This window comes from Sminthopsis crassicaudata, chromosome 3 (genome assembly GCF_048593235.1).
Source record: "Sminthopsis crassicaudata isolate SCR6 chromosome 3, ASM4859323v1, whole genome shotgun sequence".
NCBI lineage: Eukaryota > Metazoa > Chordata > Mammalia > Dasyuromorphia > Dasyuridae > Sminthopsis > Sminthopsis crassicaudata.
The window spans coordinates 432,703,185-432,725,223 of NC_133619.1; the positions used below are offsets into that span (position 1 = coordinate 432,703,185).

Here is a 22,039-nt window from a genome sequence, read left to right on the forward strand (position 1 = left end):
AGACAACTAGGAAGTCAAAAAATTTTTTTAAATGCTAAAAGCATTTTAAGTATAATTGAAAATAATAAATCCATTGCTCTCTCCTCTATATCATGTTGCTTCCTAATTTCTGTAGTTTGGACTAGACAGAGAAAACATTTTATAAAACTGGCCAAGCTCTTAACAGTTACCTAGTTCAATAGAAGCTCTTGATTTAATGTTAAGACTTGACTCTGCAAATTCTTATCTGTGAACCCTTGGACAAATTAACTGCCTTCTCTGAATTTCAGCTTATTCAACTGTAAAATGAGAGAATTGGATTATCATCAATCAATCAAAAAATATTTTAAAGCAACTACTATGTGCTAGGCACTATGATAGACTCTGGGGATGTAAGTAGAAAGAACATAGCAGTCCCAACTGGCATTGAGCTTACATTCTAATACATGACCTTTGAAATGCACTGGAATTCTAAATAGTCCTCATTTTACAAAGAAAACTGAGTACTAAAAATAGTATGTTCCATAATCCTGTACAGGATACCTAATAACACCTAATCTTTTTCCTATATCACTAGAAACTGTATTATTTTAAAAGACAATTTATAATTAACTTAAATTTATTATTTTTGGTTTCACTTTTCATCTTTTTTTTTTCCAAAATGTATCTAACTTATAACTAATTATTTTCCTCTTTAACTATGTATGTGAATGGAAATGACAGCCTTCAAACTTTAAGGACAAAGATAAGATAGTATGAGAATGTATTTTTAGAATAAAATTTATTAAACAGAAATGTGGAAGCCATATCCTAAATAAAATGAGCCTACCAAGAGAGATATCTTTAGTTTGGTTCAGGTAACAAATGCTTGAATAAGTACATGAAATAGTTTGTCCTTAAGATTGCTTCAGGCACTTCATTATTAATGGTACAAAGGATTCCAAATCTGTGGAATGCTGTTAGAATTCATTATCAAATAAAACACAGTGTACCAAATGACCAAGAAGTGGAATTGTTTGATATATAATCATCCTCTCCCACAACAGTAAAAAAGTTTATTTGGGAGATAAATATGTTTCACTTACATCTGAAAAAGCAAAACCATTTTATGTCACCAAAACATAGTTATTTCCATTAACAAAGAGATGATTATCTTTCCTCTGCCTATGTGCTACATTGTGAAGCTCTCAAATGATATATTATAAAGATCTTTTGGTATGGTCTTTTGTATTTGAAATATCTCTTTCTTGAATTTAAATTTGGCTACCAAAATCATAACTATATAAATTCCTCACTTCTTGCCATTAGTTACAGCAAATTCTTGAGATTACAAAGGCAACATTTTATGTATTGGAAAAAATGCCTTTCAAGGATTAAACTATAAGACTTATTTCTTTTGATAAAGCAGCAGATCACAATATATTTATAAACTTTACTTTCATTATCTGACAAAATCATAATAATTTTACTCCACTGACTAAACATTAGAAGTTCCCTTTGCCCCACTTACTATTACCTTTGAAAATGTTTTGAAAGTAGTAGATTATTAGGAAGATTCCAACAATCACCCCAAGACCCAAGTCAACACAAATTGTCTGTTTACACAACCAAAAAAATTTAAATGATTCTGACAATATGATACAACCATATGAATGAGATCAGCTTACTTTTTTGCTTTGTGATTGACAGATGCATTTGGTTGGTTTTATAGGAGGTGAGTAGAAATTTGGGTAGAGGAGGAGTGGGGAGAAAAGAAGGGGAATGAGAAAAGCAATCATCTAGACCAGACTGACAGTGGCAGGGCTATCAACTTTGTTTCTTTCTTCTCTAGTTATCTAACAAATTCTTCTCTTATCACAACTTCTTTTCCCAAGTCTAAAGACTTTAGCAGTTGCCTAACCAAATGCTCTACTGTAATCCACACTAGGGTTATTCTGAAAAGGGAAAAAAAAAAGTCCTCTTTTTCCTTGGTAAAGTCCCCTTGTAGGATGCTAAATTTAGCACCGCCAATCAGAGGAACAGGTGGTATGTGACTATACCAAATGGATCCTTCTCCAGTGATGCTTTCATTTGTGAGCCAATCAGGAGTAGCGACATCTCAGTGATGTGGGATTGTCAGCAAATCTGGGGAGTATATAAAGGAAAAGAACCATGTTAACACTCTTGAGCAGTCGTGCACTCCCAGCCTCGCCTCGGGTGTAGGGATTGCATAAAGCAAAACTACACTGTTTCAACTGTGTAGTTTTGTTTTTAGGTTTAGAGGCTCAACGATTCATGTCTGGGATTGTCTAAAAAACCAACTCTGGATAAGGACGTCGTTTCAGAAGGAACACTGGGCTTAGCCCACCCTTTTTAGGCACTCTTGAGAAATCAGGTCAGTAGCACTTTTTTTGATAAACAATTATTTCTTTTGGGGGTCTTTATTTCATGTTATAAACTAAATAGGCAACTTTAAAAGTGTGTGTTATGTGAGTTTGTTTATGGGGTACCATGTGCATCATTTAAATCTTGTTTCCTTGAATTTTCAATTGCATGTAAAAACTTTTTCTTCTGCAATGTGTAAGTTTTAGCATGTCAGCACAATCGACCAATTTTAATGGATTTCTTATTTTTAGAGTTGAGCTAGAGAATGGAATCAAGCTTTAGAAATGTGTCCTCCAGCTACAGACTCCTTTATGTCTGTGCAAAGTGCTCAAGGTTATGTTACTCAGTGATAAACTGAGACACACCAAGAATAGCTCTGATAAAATACATGTGGTATCAGCTAAGCACTGATGACTTTTTAAGGGAATCAACTGCTAAGGTATCAATTGCAGGGCAGTGACAGAACACTTGTCTGCTGTCAATCATAGCTGGGAGGTTATTTTGGGAGTGTGACATTTTGGATGCATACCTTTTAACCCTAATTATACAAAAGCCTCACAAGATCACATTTTTAATCAACAAAATTTGCTTACACAATAAGATCTGAACTTTTATGTGAATAAAAAGGGGGAAAGGTCAAATTAATTGGTACATATTTAAGAATATTGAATAAATCAAGATCCTGTTCCCTTAAAATATTCAAAAAATATTATCATTAAGTGATAAATGCAAATATGTGATTTATGAAAGCTATTGTTTGGAATAGAAACAAATATTCTTTTAAAGGTCACTTTTCTTCTAAATCTTCCTTAAAGCTATCTTGTCTTGTGTTTAAATTAGCTGTAATGCCTTCATGCTAAAACAGTGTAAAGCAAATCAATGTAAAGGCAAAGACTATTAAGAATGAAGTGAAACATTTGGAAACACAATCAAGCTCAAACAGTTTATACTCATGAAGAGTACATTAAAATAATGTGCTCTTGATAGAAGTTATCCTATTTATAGTGAAGTGAGAACTTCTTCAGCTATCATATGAATTTTCCAAGCAAGAATTTGCTTTTCCAAGAAGATACTTATTCTACTTAGAAGTCACAATTAAGTTACAGAACTTCCTGTGAATTTTTACTGCTCCACAATTTTAATAAACAGACTCTCATGACAAGGCAGTAATGAAATAATTGACAATCAAGAATCTTTCCTTTTCATCTTTGAACAATAAGATTCTGGCTGCAGAATTTAAGAGTTTATGTACTAGAAAATTCCACCTAGCTGAAACTGGAAGACAGAGTGTCCAACTTTTCCTTGCAAATGAACTCTGCTGTACTCTTCACATTCATTTCTGTGGTGACAAGTATTTTATATCATGAAAACATGACATGAAAACCAGAAAATAACCTTCAGGCATATACAGTCAAATGCCAGTGATAGATTTTTCACCCCAACCTAGTATTTATTCAGTCTATTTGACATCAGGAAATACACAAGAAAAAAGCCCTCACCCCCCCCCCAAAAAAAAAAAAACTACTCACCCAAATACAAGTATCATAGTATAAAGGGAAAATACTCCATTTTGCATATGTGGAATTTGCTTCAGCTTTCACCTCTCTTACTTAACTCCTTGTATGACCTTGGACAAATCAAGCTTGGGCTGGAAGTTGGCTCACTTAACAGATCCAGTTATTAAATTTTCAACATAAGCCTTTCTACAAATCAGATCTTGATATATGATTTTGTTGATTATCTAGATTTAAGAAAGTAATGGAGCAAATATTAATAGGGTAAATTAAGTCTAAAAATATGTTACATGTACATTTTTGTAGAGCTACATGTTAACCATTTACTATAATACACACTTGTCTTTGGACTTCACTTTTCTTATCTGTAAAATGACAGCATTAGAACAGGTGGTCTCTGAGGTTCATAATATACTGTGTGACAGTAGCCATATGACTATAGATAGGCTAGTCACTTATCCTCAGTCACTTATTCTGCCTCTTTTAGACCTGTCCTTAAGGAGTTTTCTATTTGTTTCTTTGAATAAATACATTATTCTCCAAGGTGCATAACTTTCCAGGGGAAAAATGGCAAACTAAAAAAATCTTTCCCAAAATATTACTTTTTTAAAAGTAGAATCTTAATATTAGTATATTAATCCTAATCTTCATACAACATCCAAAGGCAATTCTATTTTACATTTAATATAGCACCTCAATACAAGCAAAGCAAAATAAATAATTGAGTGTTTGGATAAATTTATGCCCCAAGAGAGGCTGCATGATGTCACTGTGAAATAGTTGAAAGCTTTTTGGAATAAGGAGATAGAGATTCCACCCCAACCTTGCCCCTTGTAAAGGTGGGTCTGACCTCAAGAAAGCCATTTAATTTTGATAAGCCCTTACTTTCTTCATTGATAACATAAGGATAATAACACCTAACACCAAAACAATCCCAGTGATCATATGAAGAAATATATACTATATAACAATATGCTTTATAAACTTAAAGTTTATAAGTTGTAAGTTTTTTATTTTCAAGATATTTCATGTATTAGAGAACCAGTCTTCAAGTAAGAAAAATCTGAGTTCAGGTTCTACTACAGTTAAACTCTGGCTGCATTATGCATATGCCACAGATAATTCTATCTAAGAAGATAAATTGTACAACAGGTGCAGACCTGCATTGGGAAAGGATGTTTCCTCAGTTCCCTAGAGGAATGAAATCATGAGCCCAGTTCAAATTTATAAAGAAGAAAAAAAAGGTATCAAGTAAAGCTTGAGCTAATCATGATAACTGATTCAGTCTTTAAATTAATTTTTACCAATCTAGAGACAATGAATAAGAAATATTTGAGCAGTATATTTTAAAGAAAATCTAAATTTTTCAAATCCTGAGATCTCACAGAACTGCTTTTTCATTTAAACCTTGACATTTCTATCTTCACCAATATTTTTATCATAGTAGTCCTTCTATTTTCCATTTCACTCTAACCCCAAAAGTTTAGTATATATATTCATTTTAGTTAAGGACTTTTCAAGCGACTTGTACATAAATGAGATTCACTGTTTCACATATAATCTTCTTTGGTTGCCCTGTTTTGTATATGGAAATATCACCTTTTCTTCAGTTTTTTTCTTTGTAGTTTCATTAAATTCAGAAATTTTTTTTATATAAATATTTTCCATCTTCTACCAGTAGAGTATGCTCCTGGGTATACTTCTCCTTCTCTCCCTTATTCAGCTTGGTTCTTTCCCTGAAAATCTTATTTAGCCTTGGATTTAGTAGACTAAAGCAAAACATTCAAAGGAAGAGTCATGTTCTAATTTACCAATGAGCACAGAAAAAAGATCTAATTCACAGTGACCCAACCAAAGGATTATCAGTATAGGATTACAGAGAAAAACAATCCTATTCAAGTATAGCTATCAAAATATAAAAGAAAAATAAAGATCAAGTCATTGATCCAAGTGATTAACTTTGATTTAGAGGAGTGGGCGTCTTCCCTCCAGAAAAAGGAATTCTAATTCTGTTTCTTCTTCTTGCAGAGTGCCTAAAAAGATGGCGACTCAAGCTCCTACGTTCACACAGCCGTTACAAAGTGTTGTGGCACTGGAGGGTAGTGCCGCAACCTTTGAGGCTCATATTAGTGGTAAGAACACAAATTATTTTATTTCTTTTTCTTTTCAAGAATCTTTGATGAATTAATATTACTCTTAGATGCAGATACGTTTAAATTCTCCTTTGATTTTTCTTGTTGTCCAATTTTGTGGAGGTGTCATTTTGATGGTATAACTAATCATGCTGACAAGATATGACACTCTAATGTCATTAAACTATTTTATTCACATTTGTAATTTCATAAATCATATCAATTAGCACAGATTTAAGACAATGTCAGAATTCAGCAGATGTACAGGGCTAAATTTGTTCCTCCTATATTTGTATTCAGCACTCTAGACAAACTAAAAGTGAAAACTTAGCCCTTAGCATGGTAAACTTCTGACTTGCTGTGTGACCACTTAACATTTCTGTGCCTTGATTTACTGAGCTAAAAAAAAATGGATATGCAACTGGACTTTTTCAGAAGATGTGTCAAAGATCATTAAATACATTATTTTATTGATTGAATTTTTAATTGAGGCAGATTGATCTTATTGAAATAAAGGCACAGAAAGTATTTTTAAAATATGTCAGGAAATACTATATCTATTTTCGTGTGGCTTAGCTACTACTTTGTATTACTTTGAAAAGGTCTCATTAATTTGTTTAAAAGGAAAGAGGCTGAGTAGGATAAGATCTAATGATTTGTTATTTTTATATGGATATGTATGCTAACTTAATTGAAGAAAAATGGGTGACATCATTCCATTGGTTTTAATGATAAAATATTAGCTAAAAAAGTATATGTACAAAAGTGTATGTATTTGTTTTGAATTGAATCAGGAAATATATTAATCATTTGCTAAAGGAGAGAAATCATTTATTGAAAGAATTTTTTTTCATGATGAAGTTATCAATTTATAGATTTAATTATTAATATAAAACATTCAATTTCTTTTAATCCCAAACTGAAATACTGTGATAGTATTCTCCAAAATGAATTTAGTTTTACCTCATTATATTTACCTCAGTGTGAAGGCTACACAGGTCTCTTCTTCCCTGCCTTATTTGATTAATATTTGTTGTTGTTATATTTACCATGGGTCTGGCTATTTTTAAGTTTAAACATAATTGAGATAAAAGAATCATAGATTTATGATCTTTGGAGCTTGAAAAGACCTTGGGAAAATGTTGTCAAAGTTCCAGGACAATTTATTAGTTTAATAAACCAGGTTGCCATTAGGCCAAACTAATTTGCTGTTGATATTCAGTCATGACCAATTCTTCATGACTCTATTTGGAGATTTTATGGCAGTGATACTAATGTGGTCTGCCATTTTCTTCTCCAGATCATTTTACAGATAAGAAACTGAGGCAAACAGGGTTAAATGACTTGCCCAGGACCACACAGCTAGTATTTTGAGACTGAATATGAGCTCAGCTCTTCTGGGCTCCAAGCCCAGTACTTTATTCATTTTGCCACCTTGCTGCCCACAGCTCATACTCTTCAATTAGAATAGTCTTCTGCCTTGTCACTTTATCTCTATTTTGATCTTTCAAATGCCAAGTACCATTATTCTATCCCTTGTCTGTCTGCTAGCTTCTCCCAAGACACTGCCAATAGGAGTCTTCCCTTTGAACACTTAATCTCATTCCTTCTCTCGCATACAAATTTATTCTCCTTGATCATGCTGTAGTCCAAGTTAGTTATTCAATAAACTAATAATAGTAACAAAGTATTACATATCTCTGGAAAAATATTTGCTGCTATCTACATGTACACTCATCTTTGGTAACATATGGCATTCTTAACCCAAAGTAATGTATATTATACAAATAACAGTGATTCTTATATTATCAAATTTATAAATGTTTATATAATAAAATTATATCTCTAAAATCCAACAATTGAAAGTTTTTACATGAAGAACAAAACTGTAGGATCCAAAATTAAGAGTAATTTTTTCCAGATTTCATAAGAAAAACTTTAAAATCGGGGGTCATCAATTCTTTTGGCTAGAGTGATAGGCTTTCATGACATTTAATTTTCCACTATGAAGAAATGATTTTCAGGCATTTGGGGAAAAGAACTGGTAACTTCAAGATGGTAATGTTGAAGAATGTCCTTTGGTTGAAACACAAAGTTATGGTTTTATTCTGTCTTTTTTCTCTGCCCTTATGAAATACTTAATCTCTATCACAGAACATCAGGATGATGAAAGCATATTACTGGATAAAGAGTCTAAATGAAAAACTCTTCCAATGAATTTATTTTCAAAATAGAGTGGTAGGCTGTTGGACTGAAATCAGGAAAGCCAACTTCTAATTCTCTCAATTGAGATTTTGAACAAAATACTTAAACTAAGTTTCAGTATTCCCATATGTAAATTAGCATGATACAAATAAGTATACAGTTATACATACACATATATGATTATATATATATATATACACATATATCTATCTAGAAAAGAAAAAGGTACATATATGAAGTACTTGGAAGTTCTCAGAAAACAAATATCTCATTTTAAAGAATAGGTTCTATTTTTTGTTTCAAGGCTAGTCAATTTTTTATATTTATAATACATATGAGAAAGAATCAAGGTACTGGCCTAGTCTTATGTTCAAAAGGTTATTTGGAAGCTACATTTGAGCCAATGGAGAAATTATAGAAATACTAGGGGGAAATAGTTTTTTCCTTCCTTCATTTTTCACTTAAAGTTCCAGAAAACTCTTACTTTATTAAATACAGTCTTGTAAAAATGTGGCAGTACTTCCCTGAATGATGCATGCTTCTCAAATATTTCAAAATCATTTAATCAATGCTGTTAAGTTACCAGACTATAGTGAATATCTGATAAGCTATTATGAATTAATTGGGAAGCTTGCCTCACCCTTAATTCAATGCATTTACATTTTATTCCTTTCTTCATTTTTCATTTTTATCAGTTATGATGAAGACAAGAAATAAGATTTATTTTTTTTCTCTAACAATTTTTTTGTACCAACCTTAAACATAATTGGCTAATACGTTATTCCACAATACACAAATGCCATGTAATTACTCTTCATTTTCTTTTGTATCTCTACATAGGGACCAATCTCATTCTCCTCATGTAAGATAAACTCCTGCTGACTTCCAAATAATACATTTATTTGTCTTTCAAAGCTCTGTAACTTCTGAACTGAACAGAACACATATGGTTTCATTGGGAATTTTACTTGCCTGTGGAGTGATGAAATCTGGTTTTTAGGTAGCTTTTTGTTCTCACACTATATGCCAAGAAGTTCTTAGAAAAACATCACTAAATACAGTCAATAACCACAGATAGGGGGGGAAATCTTTTGGTTGTCAACAATAGAAGACTTGCTTACATAAAAAGAACAAAATAAAATGTTATTTGACTGCTTTTGCCTCCCAAATTACAGGTAGAATAGTTTGTTGCATGTTAAATGGATGACTATTTCTCCACCATGGCATAGTGGAAAGAGTGCTATAGTTGGAGTAAGAGAATGTGGGTTCATATCTTTGCCACTACCCTTTGACCTTGAACAAGACATTTCACCTCTAAGGGATTCTATTTCCTCACTTTACAAATGAGTCCCTGCTATCTCTAAAACTATGATCTTCTGAAATTTAAAATTCTTATACAGTTCCCATTTTCAATACACATAAGTTAGGGATTGTAATGAAATTGAACGTTATACATAATTGTTATCATATACTATTATGTCTAGTTCTTAGCTCCACAAATTATGCAGAATTTTAAAAACTCTCAACAGGCTACAAAGATGATTTTGAAACTAGAAATGTAAGAAACTCTTTATTTAAGACACACCTACCTTCTCAAATGCATATTCTCTAATTATGTATACCATAGAGGAATTGTAGCATAAAGTGGAATGAGGGACAGGATAAAGTCATTATCTTCTCAGCTGCTCTTGAGTCAAGTTTTCATAGGGAGAATTCAAATATTTAGCTTGAAAGGACTTCCCACAATGCCTTACTCATTATTATCCATGCAAATACCTGCAAAGATTACATTCCAAAATCATATATTTGTTTGGAGACATGTCTTCTCTTTAGGCTTGCTCATGTTGCAATCTGTTCTCCTCTCTTCATTAGTATGAAGGATCCTGGACAAATGTTTAGGAGATTTCAATTCAAGGCCTAAGTCATCACTAATCATTCAAATTTGGGCAAAGCATTTCATATTTCAAGGCCTCAGTTTACTCATATGTAAAAGAAGAAAGTTGAAATAGATTATACTCTCAATTATCAATTATTCTCTCAACTTTACCTTCCTCTCTAATGCCTATCTCACCCTCAGAGAGACCAAGTCCAATAATATATTAAAAGTACTTTGTTAACTATAAAACATAGGTTTTATATAACATATAAAACATAGATTAAATATAAAACATTTATATAGCACTTTTAGATTTACAAAGAGCTTTCCAATATTATCTCATTTGATCTTTACAACAACCCTGAAAGGTAGGGTTTCAGAGATGAGGAAATAGAGGCAGACTGAGAGTCATACAGCAAGGAAATATCAGGTTCCTGGATTCTGTGTTTAGTACTCTATCCACTGCATCACCTAGTTGCTCTACTGCATAGAAACTATATCAAGAGAGTATTTTTTTCATTTCCACGGATGGACAAGCAAGAGAAAATGGTCTCAAAGTGAAATGTGAGGATTAGTTTAAGAGTACTTGTCCTTGGAACAGCTAGGTGGTGCAGTGGATAGAGCACTAGTCCTGAATTCAGGAGGACCTGAGTTCCTAGCTGTGTGACCCTGGGTAAGTCAATTAACCCCAATTGCCTCAGGGGAAAAAAAAGAGTACTTGTCTTCATAAGGTTGTTAAATTATAGAAGGAACCATGAAGGGTAGATGTAAAATTGTTTCAGCTGATCAATCAACTAGCATTTATTACATATTACTATAAACCAGACACTGTGCTAGCTGTTAGAAATACAGAAATAAAATGAAATTTTAATTGTCCTCAGAGAGCTGCAAGGGAGAAGAAAAATACAAAAATAAAGTTGTTTTTAGAGAAGAAGCATTAGTATTTGGGAGCAATCAAGAAAGGCTTTAGATAGAAGATCTGACTTGAGAGAACTTTGAAAAAAAGAAAAGATTTTAAGAGAAAGAAATGAGGAAGTGGTACTTTCTAAGTATGCAAGATAACTAATGCAAAGATCTGGAAATGGAGAATCTCCACATCTCATGTCATATGTAAGAAACAGCAAAAAGGATAATCAGTCTTCCCATCTTCCATGCTTTCATCTCACCAAATAGAGGACACTCTCTGAGAAAGCAAGGACATGACTTTTAGACTGTCACAACTCTGTACATAGAAAGAACTCATTAAATATTTGTTGAACTGAATTAAACTAAACATGAATGATATTATGCAGAATATTTCAGTAAAGAATATTAAAATAGTCCATTTTAATATAATTATCCAGATAATTATTATCCTTATAAATATACCAAAAAAATCATGCCACCATAAGTAGCACCTGTAAGAATTATAGACATTTAATATTGTGATGTACAGTTTTTCAAATGCTCCATCCCACAATTTTGTGTTTAATCTTTCATGTGAATCTTGAAAATAAATAGTGTGAATTCTGTATTTATTTACCCATTTGAGGGTGTGGTAGAAAGAGATACTAAGGAATAGTGGATGAAAATCCTAGCCCTTGCAGTAATTCTGTGATCTTAGACAAATCACTTTAATTTCTGAGCTTTAGTTTTCTCATCTATGGAATGAAAAATTTTAGCCCTAAAATTCTGAGTCTGTTGTTCTATTTGTAGATATAGTTTTAAGGAAATATATACCACCATGTTTTTTGTCATATTTTGAAATGAAAGCTGACTGATAACTTGTAGAAATATATGGAATCCAAAGATGAGATAGGAAGTCAGATATGTAATTTACAATACAAGAAGTTAATGGAAGCCTAGAAAATACAATCCACATTTCTTGACCCCCCAGGCCGGTGCAGTGCATTTTCTCCTACAGATTACTTCCAGGAATTCATAAAGCATTTCTAGGGTTTAAGCGCTATCTCATTTGATCTTTACAACAACATTGAAAGATAGAGGGCTATATTATTCCCATTTTATAGATGAGGAAATAGAGGCAGAGTGAGAGTCACACAGCAAGGAAATATCAGGGTTTCTGGATTCTGCATCACCTAGTTGCTCTAGGGCCATAGAAATAGGTCAGGATGGGGGGAGGAGCAGTTCATAAAAAAGGACTAATAGGAAATATAGTTGGAAAGGTAGGTGGACACCAAATCATGGGAGTTCTTAAATACTAGGCTAAAGGAATTTGTAATTTCAGCAAGAGAGTGCCATGGCCAGACATATCTTAAGAAGATAATTTTGACAATTACTCGATAGATGGACTTGAGATAGGAGAGAATGGAAGTAGAAAGTTAGAAGACTATTATACATGGAAATATGTTTGGCATTATATTTCTTGCCTTCTTTATTGGTGGGGGGAGAGGTAGAGGAGCAGAGAAATTTTGTAACTATCAATAAAAGTTTAAAAAAGAATACAGTAATCTAGGCAAGAGGTAATAAAGGCTTGAACTAATGTGATATCTCTGTAAATGGAAAGAATGTCTCAGATGTAGGAGATGTTTTAGACAGTCTTTATAGAGACTTAGTAACTAATTGGATGGGGGTGGAACATATTTGAAGGAATAGTGCAAGGTGACTCCAATATTATATAGCTAAGTAATAGGAAGTTTTGAAGGTCAGGTAGGCTGAGAGAAACACAGAGACTGAGAAAGAGAAAGAGACAGAGACAGAGACAAAATGAGTTCTTGTTTTTGAAGATTTCCAGAGAAGGAAATTTCCTTGATTATCATAATTTCTTTAAATTATTGGATGTCACTTGCTCTCTTGAAGCACGTAAATGCATATACATCCTATTGTACTGATCCCATCTTACATCCTATTGTACTGATGTCTCTCCCCTTTTGTTCTGGGGTAAATGAAATTTGGGAAAAGCCCATTATCATTTCTAATTAACATGGCCACTTCAGATGCCAGTGTAGAAAATCAGAATGCTGGAAAAAAAAAATACCTTCAAGTAAGAAGTGAACCAATTTCAAAGAAAGGAATACTCTATTTAAAAGCATCCCTACAGATAAGTCATAGTATCAATCTAGTCACTGAAGGACAAGTGAGACCACCTCCCCTTATATCTATTGCATGAGTACTCAGGGTGTTAGAATAGATAAAGCATTTATAAAATAGTGTTTAATTTATTAGGCATTGTGCAATAAAAATACAAATAGGAGAAAACAAGACTGTCCCTAACATCAAGAAATTTCCTTTAGAACATGGGAAAATAACAAATAAAAGAGAAATGGGGAGCTGTAAATGGGAGAAAGGGGTCCCCTGTGGTAACATGGCAAGAAAAATGGAATCCAGCAAGGTAAGGTCAAAGTTGACTTCTTAAAGTTCAAGGTAAATCCCATTCTCTGCTGCAGAGAGAGAATGGAGGTTATAGTGTCAATGGAGTGGAAGGCAAATGACATAGCTGAAGAAGTCCAAGATACCCAGTGGAGTTCAAGGGTGCAGTCTAAAGTCCCTAACTAAAACTTAGAGTTGTTTCTAAAGTGAGCAAATTAGATACTTTGATCCTATAGTTGCAATTGTGGTCCATGTTTGTTCTAAAAAACTTCAATTTTCCCTTCAATTTAAAAGATTATTACCTATGTTTTGTATAATATTTTAAAAATAGGTTACTTCTCACTTCATAAATTCACTTAGAAATTTGCTGTTTTTTCACTTTATGAATTCCTGGAAGGATTATAAGCATTTCTATAAATCTGTAGGAAAAAATGCACTGCACTGGCCTGAGGTCAAGAAATGTGTATTCTATTTCTAGGCTTCCATCAACTTCTTATATGACCTTGAAGCAAGCCACTCAACCTCAGGACCTCAGGCTCCTTATTTATAAAAATGAGGATGTATTGTATTAGATAAGCTTTAAAATAATATGTCCCTAATATTTACATTTTCCTCTTTCTACAGAATATAGCTCATTTCTCTCCATAGGCCTGAAACGTATAGGCTGCAGTTTTGGATGTTTTCTTTATGATGTTCTGTGATTCATACTTTTATACAGCTAACTGTCAATGTGACTTCAGCAATATGAATCGCTGTGAATCTCTTGTTATGGCTAAGTTGTAGCCAGAACCCTGGCTTTTTAAGACTTCGAAGTCATTGGAAAACTCTGTCTAAATTTAAAAAAAAAAAAAATGACAAGAGTCTTTTGGTATTTTCCCAAAATAATATGCTGAACTGATGTCCTTCTGGGTCTTCTCTCATCTCCAGGTTTTCCAGTTCCTGAGGTGAGCTGGTATAGGGATGGCCAGGTTCTTTCCGCTGCGTCACTGCCCGGCGTGCAGATCTCTTTTAGCGATGGCCGCGCTAAATTGACGATCCCCGCTGTGACAAAAGGCAACAGTGGAAGATATTCCCTGCGAGCCACCAATGGATCTGGACAAGCGACTAGTACTGCTGAACTCCTCGTTACAGGTGAGTGAGGTCCTGGACCCCAGCCTTCCCGATAACATTTCCCCTCATTCTCATCAGAGAGCTCCATACATAAAGACTTGAGCAAAATGGAAAGCACTAAGTGTGGGGGGGGGGGGGAAGCATAAATTCAGGAAGTGACACAAGAGTCAATTTGGATAAGTTTAAAATGGTTTGGTTTTGGTCGATCATAATACATAGACAAGGGCATAATTGGTCTCTGAGTCAAGAAAACTAAAGTCCCACCTGTGACACCATTTATTTATTAAGTGCCTACTAGGTACTAGGCTCTAAAGGCACAAAAAAACCCAGTCTTTGAAGAACTTGCATTTAAGGAAATATAGGAATGTATACTGTCTGAGTGACCCTGGGACATCCTCAATGTCCTTTGCTGCTCTTCAAGAACTTTCCTTATATGGCAATTCCCTCTACCAATGGAATCACAAATGCTATCTTTATCCTCATAACACAAAAGGTCCTGGAGTTAGAAATAGACTTGTGCTACATGGTGGCTATTGTATACATATTTAGAATTTAGACAATAAAAATGTATCTTGACTTCTTGAGCCTAAATTATTAAGTATTTATGCCACAGTGTAAATAGAAAAGAATTGTTATTTAATTCATTTTCTTATCGGCTATAAGAAGAGGATAGTTTTTTATAAAGTTTTTATACATTTTTTAAACCTGTTAGATTAAAGGGAAAAAATGTGAAAGCACTTTGGAAAAGTTAAAAAGCACCATTCAGATGTGCATTATTACTCCCACTATTCATGCAGGGTATCCCAAAAGTTTCCATATAGTTTTCAACTATTAAGGCTTCTAAAGCTATATCAAGTATATATCTATGTCTGTATATACATATACACACATATATATCTATATATATATATGTGTGTATAAGGATTTGCCTGCAACTATATATGCAGGGTGTCTCAAAAATCTCAGTGCAGCTTTAAGCTATTTTATATCTTATTTAATAGGTATTTTAATACCTTAAAGCTGCAATAAGACTTTTGGGACACCCTGCATATATGTGTGTACAAATATCTATTTATACACATATGTACACATATACAAATGCGAATATTTATAAATATAAATACCTAAATACCTCCATACATTTAGGCTACAACATTTTGAAATTTCTATTTCTACATTACTAAGTCAATAAACATTTATTAAATGCTTTCTATATTCTAAGCATTGTGCTAATTACTAGGGATAAAAAAAAAAAAAGGCAAAAGATCATTCTGACTAAATGAAAAATGCCCTTCCTACTGTGCAATTAGGATAGCTAGGTGGTACCACAGTCATAAAGTGCTGGCCCTAGAGTCAGGAAGACTCAGCTTTGTGAGTTCAAATGTGGCTTCAGATATTATATAACTGTGTGACCCTGGACAAGTCACTTAACCCTGTTTGCCTCAGTTTCCTCATCTGTAAAATGAAACAGAAAAGGAACTGGAAAACCAGTCAAGTATCTTTGCCAAGAAAACCCCAAATAGAGTCATAAAGAATGAAACATGACTGAAATTGACTCAACAACAGTATACAATTAACAAAAAAAAAAAAAATAGAATTTGAACTGATAATTTAAAGCCAGGTAAACATCTACTTGAATTATTTGAAGAGATCGATAAAGTAGATGATGCCACAAATGTATTTTTTTAATTTAACCTAATTTAAAAGTAACATTTAAATATTTAATAAAACAAAAGTAAGAAGAAACAATGTGATAGAAAACTGGCCTCAAAGTCAAATACTTGCTTTCATATCATGCCTCTGATACATAATGATTAGGTGACTCTGGCCATGTCCCTTATTCTCTTAGATGGTACTGATCCTGTGTTGGTAAAGGAACATTCCTCACCTGGTAATTACTTATTCCAATAAAATTGCAAATTCAGTTCCTGTACCTTTTGAGTAAACACAGACAGAATCAAAACACCAACATCAAAATGATATTTTTCCCAAAAATATCTTCTGATATGTGGAAAACACCTTTTAAAGTAATTTAAACAAAAACATATACAGGTCATTCAAATGTTCATACTAATATTAGAAGTAAGCTTGGAAAAGATGATTCCAGAAAAGTTCATGCCAAGAAATCTTATAAAATTGATGTGATAATCAATATTGAACAATCCAAATCAGAAAGCTTCCTAGAACATCCACGTGTATACTGTGTTCAGTGTAAAGGATGCTCAAATCAGCAAATCATCTATGACTTTGGATGTAGTGCATTCTAAAACCATCAAAATAATAATAGTTAACAATAGCTAGCATTTATTATTATTTTTTAGATTTTAAAGATAGATATAGACATAGATATATTGTTTTTTATCTAAATACATAGAAAGATAGTTTTCAACATTTACCTTTGCAAAACCTTGCATTCCAAATTTTTCTCCCTCTCTTTTCACTCCACCCCCCCCATCCATCCCATGACAGCAAGCTATTCAATATTGTGTACAATTCTTCTACATGTATTTCCATATTCATCATGCTACACCAGAAAAATCAGATCAAAAGGGAAAAAAAACACAAGCAAGCAAACAAGCAGCAACAATAACAATAAAGGTGAAAATTGTGCTTTGATCTACATTCAGTCTCCATAGTTTCTCTAGATGCACACCTTTAGCACAAGTCTATTAAATTGCCTTGAAATCTCCTCATTGTTGAAAAGACCCAAGTGCATCATAGTTGATCATCACATAATCTTTTTGCTATGTACAATGATCTCCTGGTTCTTCTCACTTCACTTAGCATAAGTTCCTGTAAGTGTCTCCAGGCTTTTCTGATATCAGCCTGAATAGCTAGAATTTATTAAGCACTCATTATGTTCCAGGTACTGTGCTAAGTGTTTTAGAAATATTTATCTTGTTTGATCTTCACAAGAACTCTGGGAAATAGATTCCTATTTTAAAGATGAGGAAACTGAGGCAAATAGAGGTTAAGTAGCTTGCCTAGAGTCATAAGGCTAGTAAGTATCTAAGATTTGAATTGAAGTTTTTGTTACTCTTTCCATTGTAGCTTGCGGCTGCCTCTAGACAGCTGCTTTTGCAGTTAGGGTCTTAGATTATTGCTATAAAGAATGAGTGGGGGGGTAGCTAGGTGGTGCAGTGGGTAGAGTACCAGCCCTGAATTCAGGAGGACCTGAGTTCAAATGTGGTCTCAGACACTTAACACTTCCTAGCTGTGTGACCCTGGGCAAGTCACTTCACCCCAGCCTCAGGGAAAAAAAAAAAAAAAAAAAAAAAAAAGAATGGATAGAACTGATTTAAATTTCCCTTCCTTCCTCCTCTTGTCCAAATTGTAGCAGAAACAGCGCCCCCCAACTTTGTACAAAGACTACAGAGCATGACCGTGAGACAAGGAAGCCAAGTCCGCTTGGATGTTAGAGTGACTGGAATCCCTACACCTGTGGTGAAGTTCTATCGGGACGGAGCAGAAATCCAAAGCTCCTTTGATTTTCAGATTTCACAAGAAGGCAACCTCTACAGCTTATTAATTGCAGAAGCTTATCCTGAAGACTCTGGAACCTATTCTGTAAATGCTACGAATAGTGTTGGAAGAGCTACTTCAACTGCAGAATTACTGGTTCAAGGTAACAAATTTGAGATTCTAGTACTGAGACTATGATTTCCCTTTATTTCTCTCCATGTTCATGTGTTCTCCATGTGGCTGGTTAGATCAATAAGGATAGATAGGAAGAGGAACAAAGAATAAGATTTAGTTGCTTAAGAAGATTCAAAAACAATGGCAATGATTTGGGAGGGATGATTTAGAGATCCTGTTACATAATATTATGCTATAATTAATGCAGACTGATCAAGTGAATACAAAGGAAGTCATTGGCTCAGAGGAGATCTATGAAAAAATCATCAGATAGAAATTCTCACTTCCAAAGGAAAGACCTATAGAAGTAATTTGGGAGTGGGAGGATTTGGCAACAATACAAATGAAAAGGAACTCAGAGACAGCCATCTGATTTCTCAAGCCAGCATTATCTTATTTAGACAAATGATGGACTTATTTTAGAGGCTGAATTGTTTTTAATACTCTTTGTTCAGTCTTGTATAACAAATATGTTTTCACTTTACCGACCTAATTAATATTTATGTGAAATACAAGTCTTTCCACATTTTTCAACTACCTAAATGACCATAGAATTGGATTGATTTTGCTTGTAGCTAGTGTTTATACACTTCATAAAATAGGCTGGGCTGGTGTTCACCCTTCTAAATGTTTGTCTTCTTTTTCTTGTAGGCGAAGAAGTAATACCCGCTAAAAAGACAAAAACAATTGTTTCGACTGCTCAGATTTCCCAAACAAGACAAACTAGAATTGAAAAGGTACTTTCCCCCACCCTCTTTCCAGTTCTCCTGTAATTTAGCTTGCTGTTCTAATCAGTAGTCCTCCTTTCCTTCTCATTATTAACACTGTAATCCTTTACAGAAAATTGAAGCCCACTTTGATGCCAGATCAATTGCGACTGTTGAAATGGTCATAGATGGTGCCACCGGACAACAGCTGCCCCACAAAACACCTCCGAGGATACCTCCTAAGCCCAAATCAAGATCTCCAACTCCACCATCCATTGCTTCAAAAGTTCAACTGGGCCGCCAACAGTCCCCATCCCCAGTTAGGCAGTCACCATCTCCCGTCAGACATGTGCGGGCACCAACCCCTTCTCCTGTCAGGTAAAGGAAACCTTTTTAACACTCACTATTCTGGAGGAGGCTTACCCAATAGATTATTAAAGAAATGTTGGAGAACTATGAAAAATGTAGTCACGGGCGGGGGGAGGAGGGGAATAATGCCATAACATTTTTCACACTTGGAACGTGCTTCACAAAATGTGCAAAAGATAAGTTTCACAAAAAGGCAAATAGTAGGAAAAACATTGTCAAGTGAACTTAAGAAGAGAGACCCATGGATATTGATCTACATGAGTGATACCTCCAGAACATATGGCGATAGAACATTTTTATTTCGTAGGAAGGAAGGAAAACAGCTCATTTAGAATACTATAATTGGGGAAAGGGAATAAACACACATGCACACACACACACACACACACACACACACACACACACACACACACACACTATTAGCTTCCTGTCTTAACTAACTAGGCATTAAATTCAGTAAGGAATATAAATGCAATTTGTGCTCTATAAATTCTATGCTATAGTTAAAAACTCAGTTGTGTCACCCTAGGTACAGCTTTGGAGAATCTATATACTGGGTGAACTAAAGAGTTATTGGCCAGCTTTTCTCTAGCTTAAGTTACTCAATATTTACAAGTTTTGTTTGTTTTTATCCAGACCTGTGATTTTATCAATATAGGGAGTTCCCAGATAGGAAACTCGATCCACAATTCAGATTGCCAACTCGATTGCTATTTATAAACTTAGAGAGTTGCTTGTAGACATTGACACAAACAGGACTTGTTCATACTAACACAGCCAGCATGCAGTAGAAATTGGACTAGAGATTGTCTTGCCTCCAAAAGTCAGCTTTCTCTCCATTATACTGTCCTTTGTTTGCATTTGGAAAAAACACTAGCTCCTAATTATGTAACCTAGAGTGAATCACGAGGTCTATCACTCAGCTCCCCCATTTTCTCATATAAAAAATGACAGATTTAACATCGATGATCCTTAATGTTCTTAAGAGTTTCTTATAAAATATCAAATTGTTCATCTGAGAAATTTTTTTAAAGGGTGAAATTCATTATATTCAGAAATTTGTCATGGAAGTTGGTACAAAGAGCAAAGTACTCCAATATCTTCACCAAAACAACCTCAAAGGGGGTCACAAAAACACAACTGAAAAAACGGAGCAACAGCAATCATAAATCTTATGAGAGGTAGTGTGCAATAGAGGATGGATATCTAAATACAAACTCAATAAGATTTGGGTTCAAATTTTGTTTTTAACCTTTTGACTAGGTGAAAAGCTAGCTGCTTAAACTTTTAATGCCTTAGACACCTCTTTAAAACTATACTTTTAAAAAAAATCATGGAATTCCCATAAGGGAATCCCAATATGGGAATTTAAGCTAATTGGCGTAGGTAATTTCATTGGTTTTCAAAGATGCTGTAAAACTACAAAATGTAGCATAAAAAGATTAATTTTTTTTTTTGTAAAACAGTAAAATAGATAAAAATTTTACTTAGCAGTAGATTTGTGGGAAATGAATACAACTGTTTCTACTTTTCTTGTTGACATTATCTTCTGCATCATCTTTCATATGAAATATAAATTCATCAAAGAATGAAAGTGTTAATTCATAACAGGAACTAAATGGGAAAATTCTTTCCCTGAAATGCACCTTCCTCCTAGTCTCCATCTTAGAGCAGAAAAGTTCTACCTTGTTTATTTCACAATGGGCCTGATGTCATATGGTTGTGCTGAAAACGCAAGCTCAAATCCATGTTGATGTTCGCATGAAATTCTGGTTGGATCTCATCCCAACTTCAGCCTTTCCCATCATCAAATTATAATTTTAATAGAACACAATTTCTTGGCTGTCAGAGAACAATGGTATTGAGGTACTTTGATCCCCAGGATCACCTGGACTGTTCTTGGGAGTACATAAGTGAAAATTCATATTATTTTTCAAGAATTTTCTATTCAAAATTGAGTCAGAAAATATGCCAACTTAGAGGAAGAAAAGTGGTCACCCAGGAATTGAAAGGTCTGTTTGGTTTCATTATGTTTTTGTTTGTGGAGAAAGGCAAACATATTGCGTTGACTAAGACTCACAGCATCCAGCTGTGACCAGGGATTTTTTATTGTAGCAACAAAAATGAGCACTTCTCTCTAATGAATTAAATTACATTGATTTTCACAATTATTGGCTCAACTGAAGTTTCTTGCTAATAATTTGTATGGAGATCGGGGGTGGGATTTTGATTGGAGAACTTTGCTATGGTGTTTTAATTTTTAATGGTTTTTTTCTGTGACTCAGAAAAAACTTTACTTTGACCCAATGCAATAAGAGCACTGAATCAAAAGTCACATCATTAAAAAGCTCATCTTCAATGAGGCAATAAATATAGTATTGAAAGGGATCTTAGAGGTCATCTGGTCTCACCTCTTCATTTTACAAATAAGTAAATTGAAGCTTAAAGAGATAATTTGCCCAAGGTCACACAGAAACTGAGGGTTTGAACCCAGATCCTTTTATTCCAAATCTCGTATTTGTTTCACTATATCAAATTGGCCTAACGTGGTCCTCCTTGCCCTTTGCTGCTGTGGTGGATTTTGCCCTGTTTTGTTTTAATATGCAACCATTTGTAAAACAGACATTTGTTTCCTCTCAGTATCTCTTAAGTTTGACTACAACTTCATTTATTAAAAAAAATTTGATTTCCCACTGAAGAGCCCTTTTCATTAAGTATCTCCCCCACTAAAGTGCAGTAAATGTTGCAACTTATTGTTAATTTCCATTTTAATTTAGTAGCAAATAGCAGCTGTACCTTGATCACTAATTGGAATAAAATAGCTGTTATATTTATGAG

At 33.9% G+C, this 22,039-nt stretch overlaps 1 protein-coding gene across 1 annotated transcript in view; it reads left to right on the top strand.

Moving 5' to 3' along the window:
* The first annotated feature begins 2,104 nt into the window (after positions 1-2,104).
* TTN (titin) overlaps positions 2,105-22,039 on the top strand; it is a 322,669-nt gene continuing 302,734 nt past the window's right edge. Inside the window, 6 exon segments of the mRNA XM_074302990.1 lie at positions 2,105-2,353; positions 5,886-5,989; positions 14,307-14,510; positions 17,827-18,114; positions 18,777-18,862; positions 18,966-19,210. Coding sequence (XP_074159091.1) covers positions 5,899-5,989; positions 14,307-14,510; positions 17,827-18,114; positions 18,777-18,862; positions 18,966-19,210 — 914 coding nt within the window. The 5' untranslated portion in view covers positions 2,105-2,353; positions 5,886-5,898.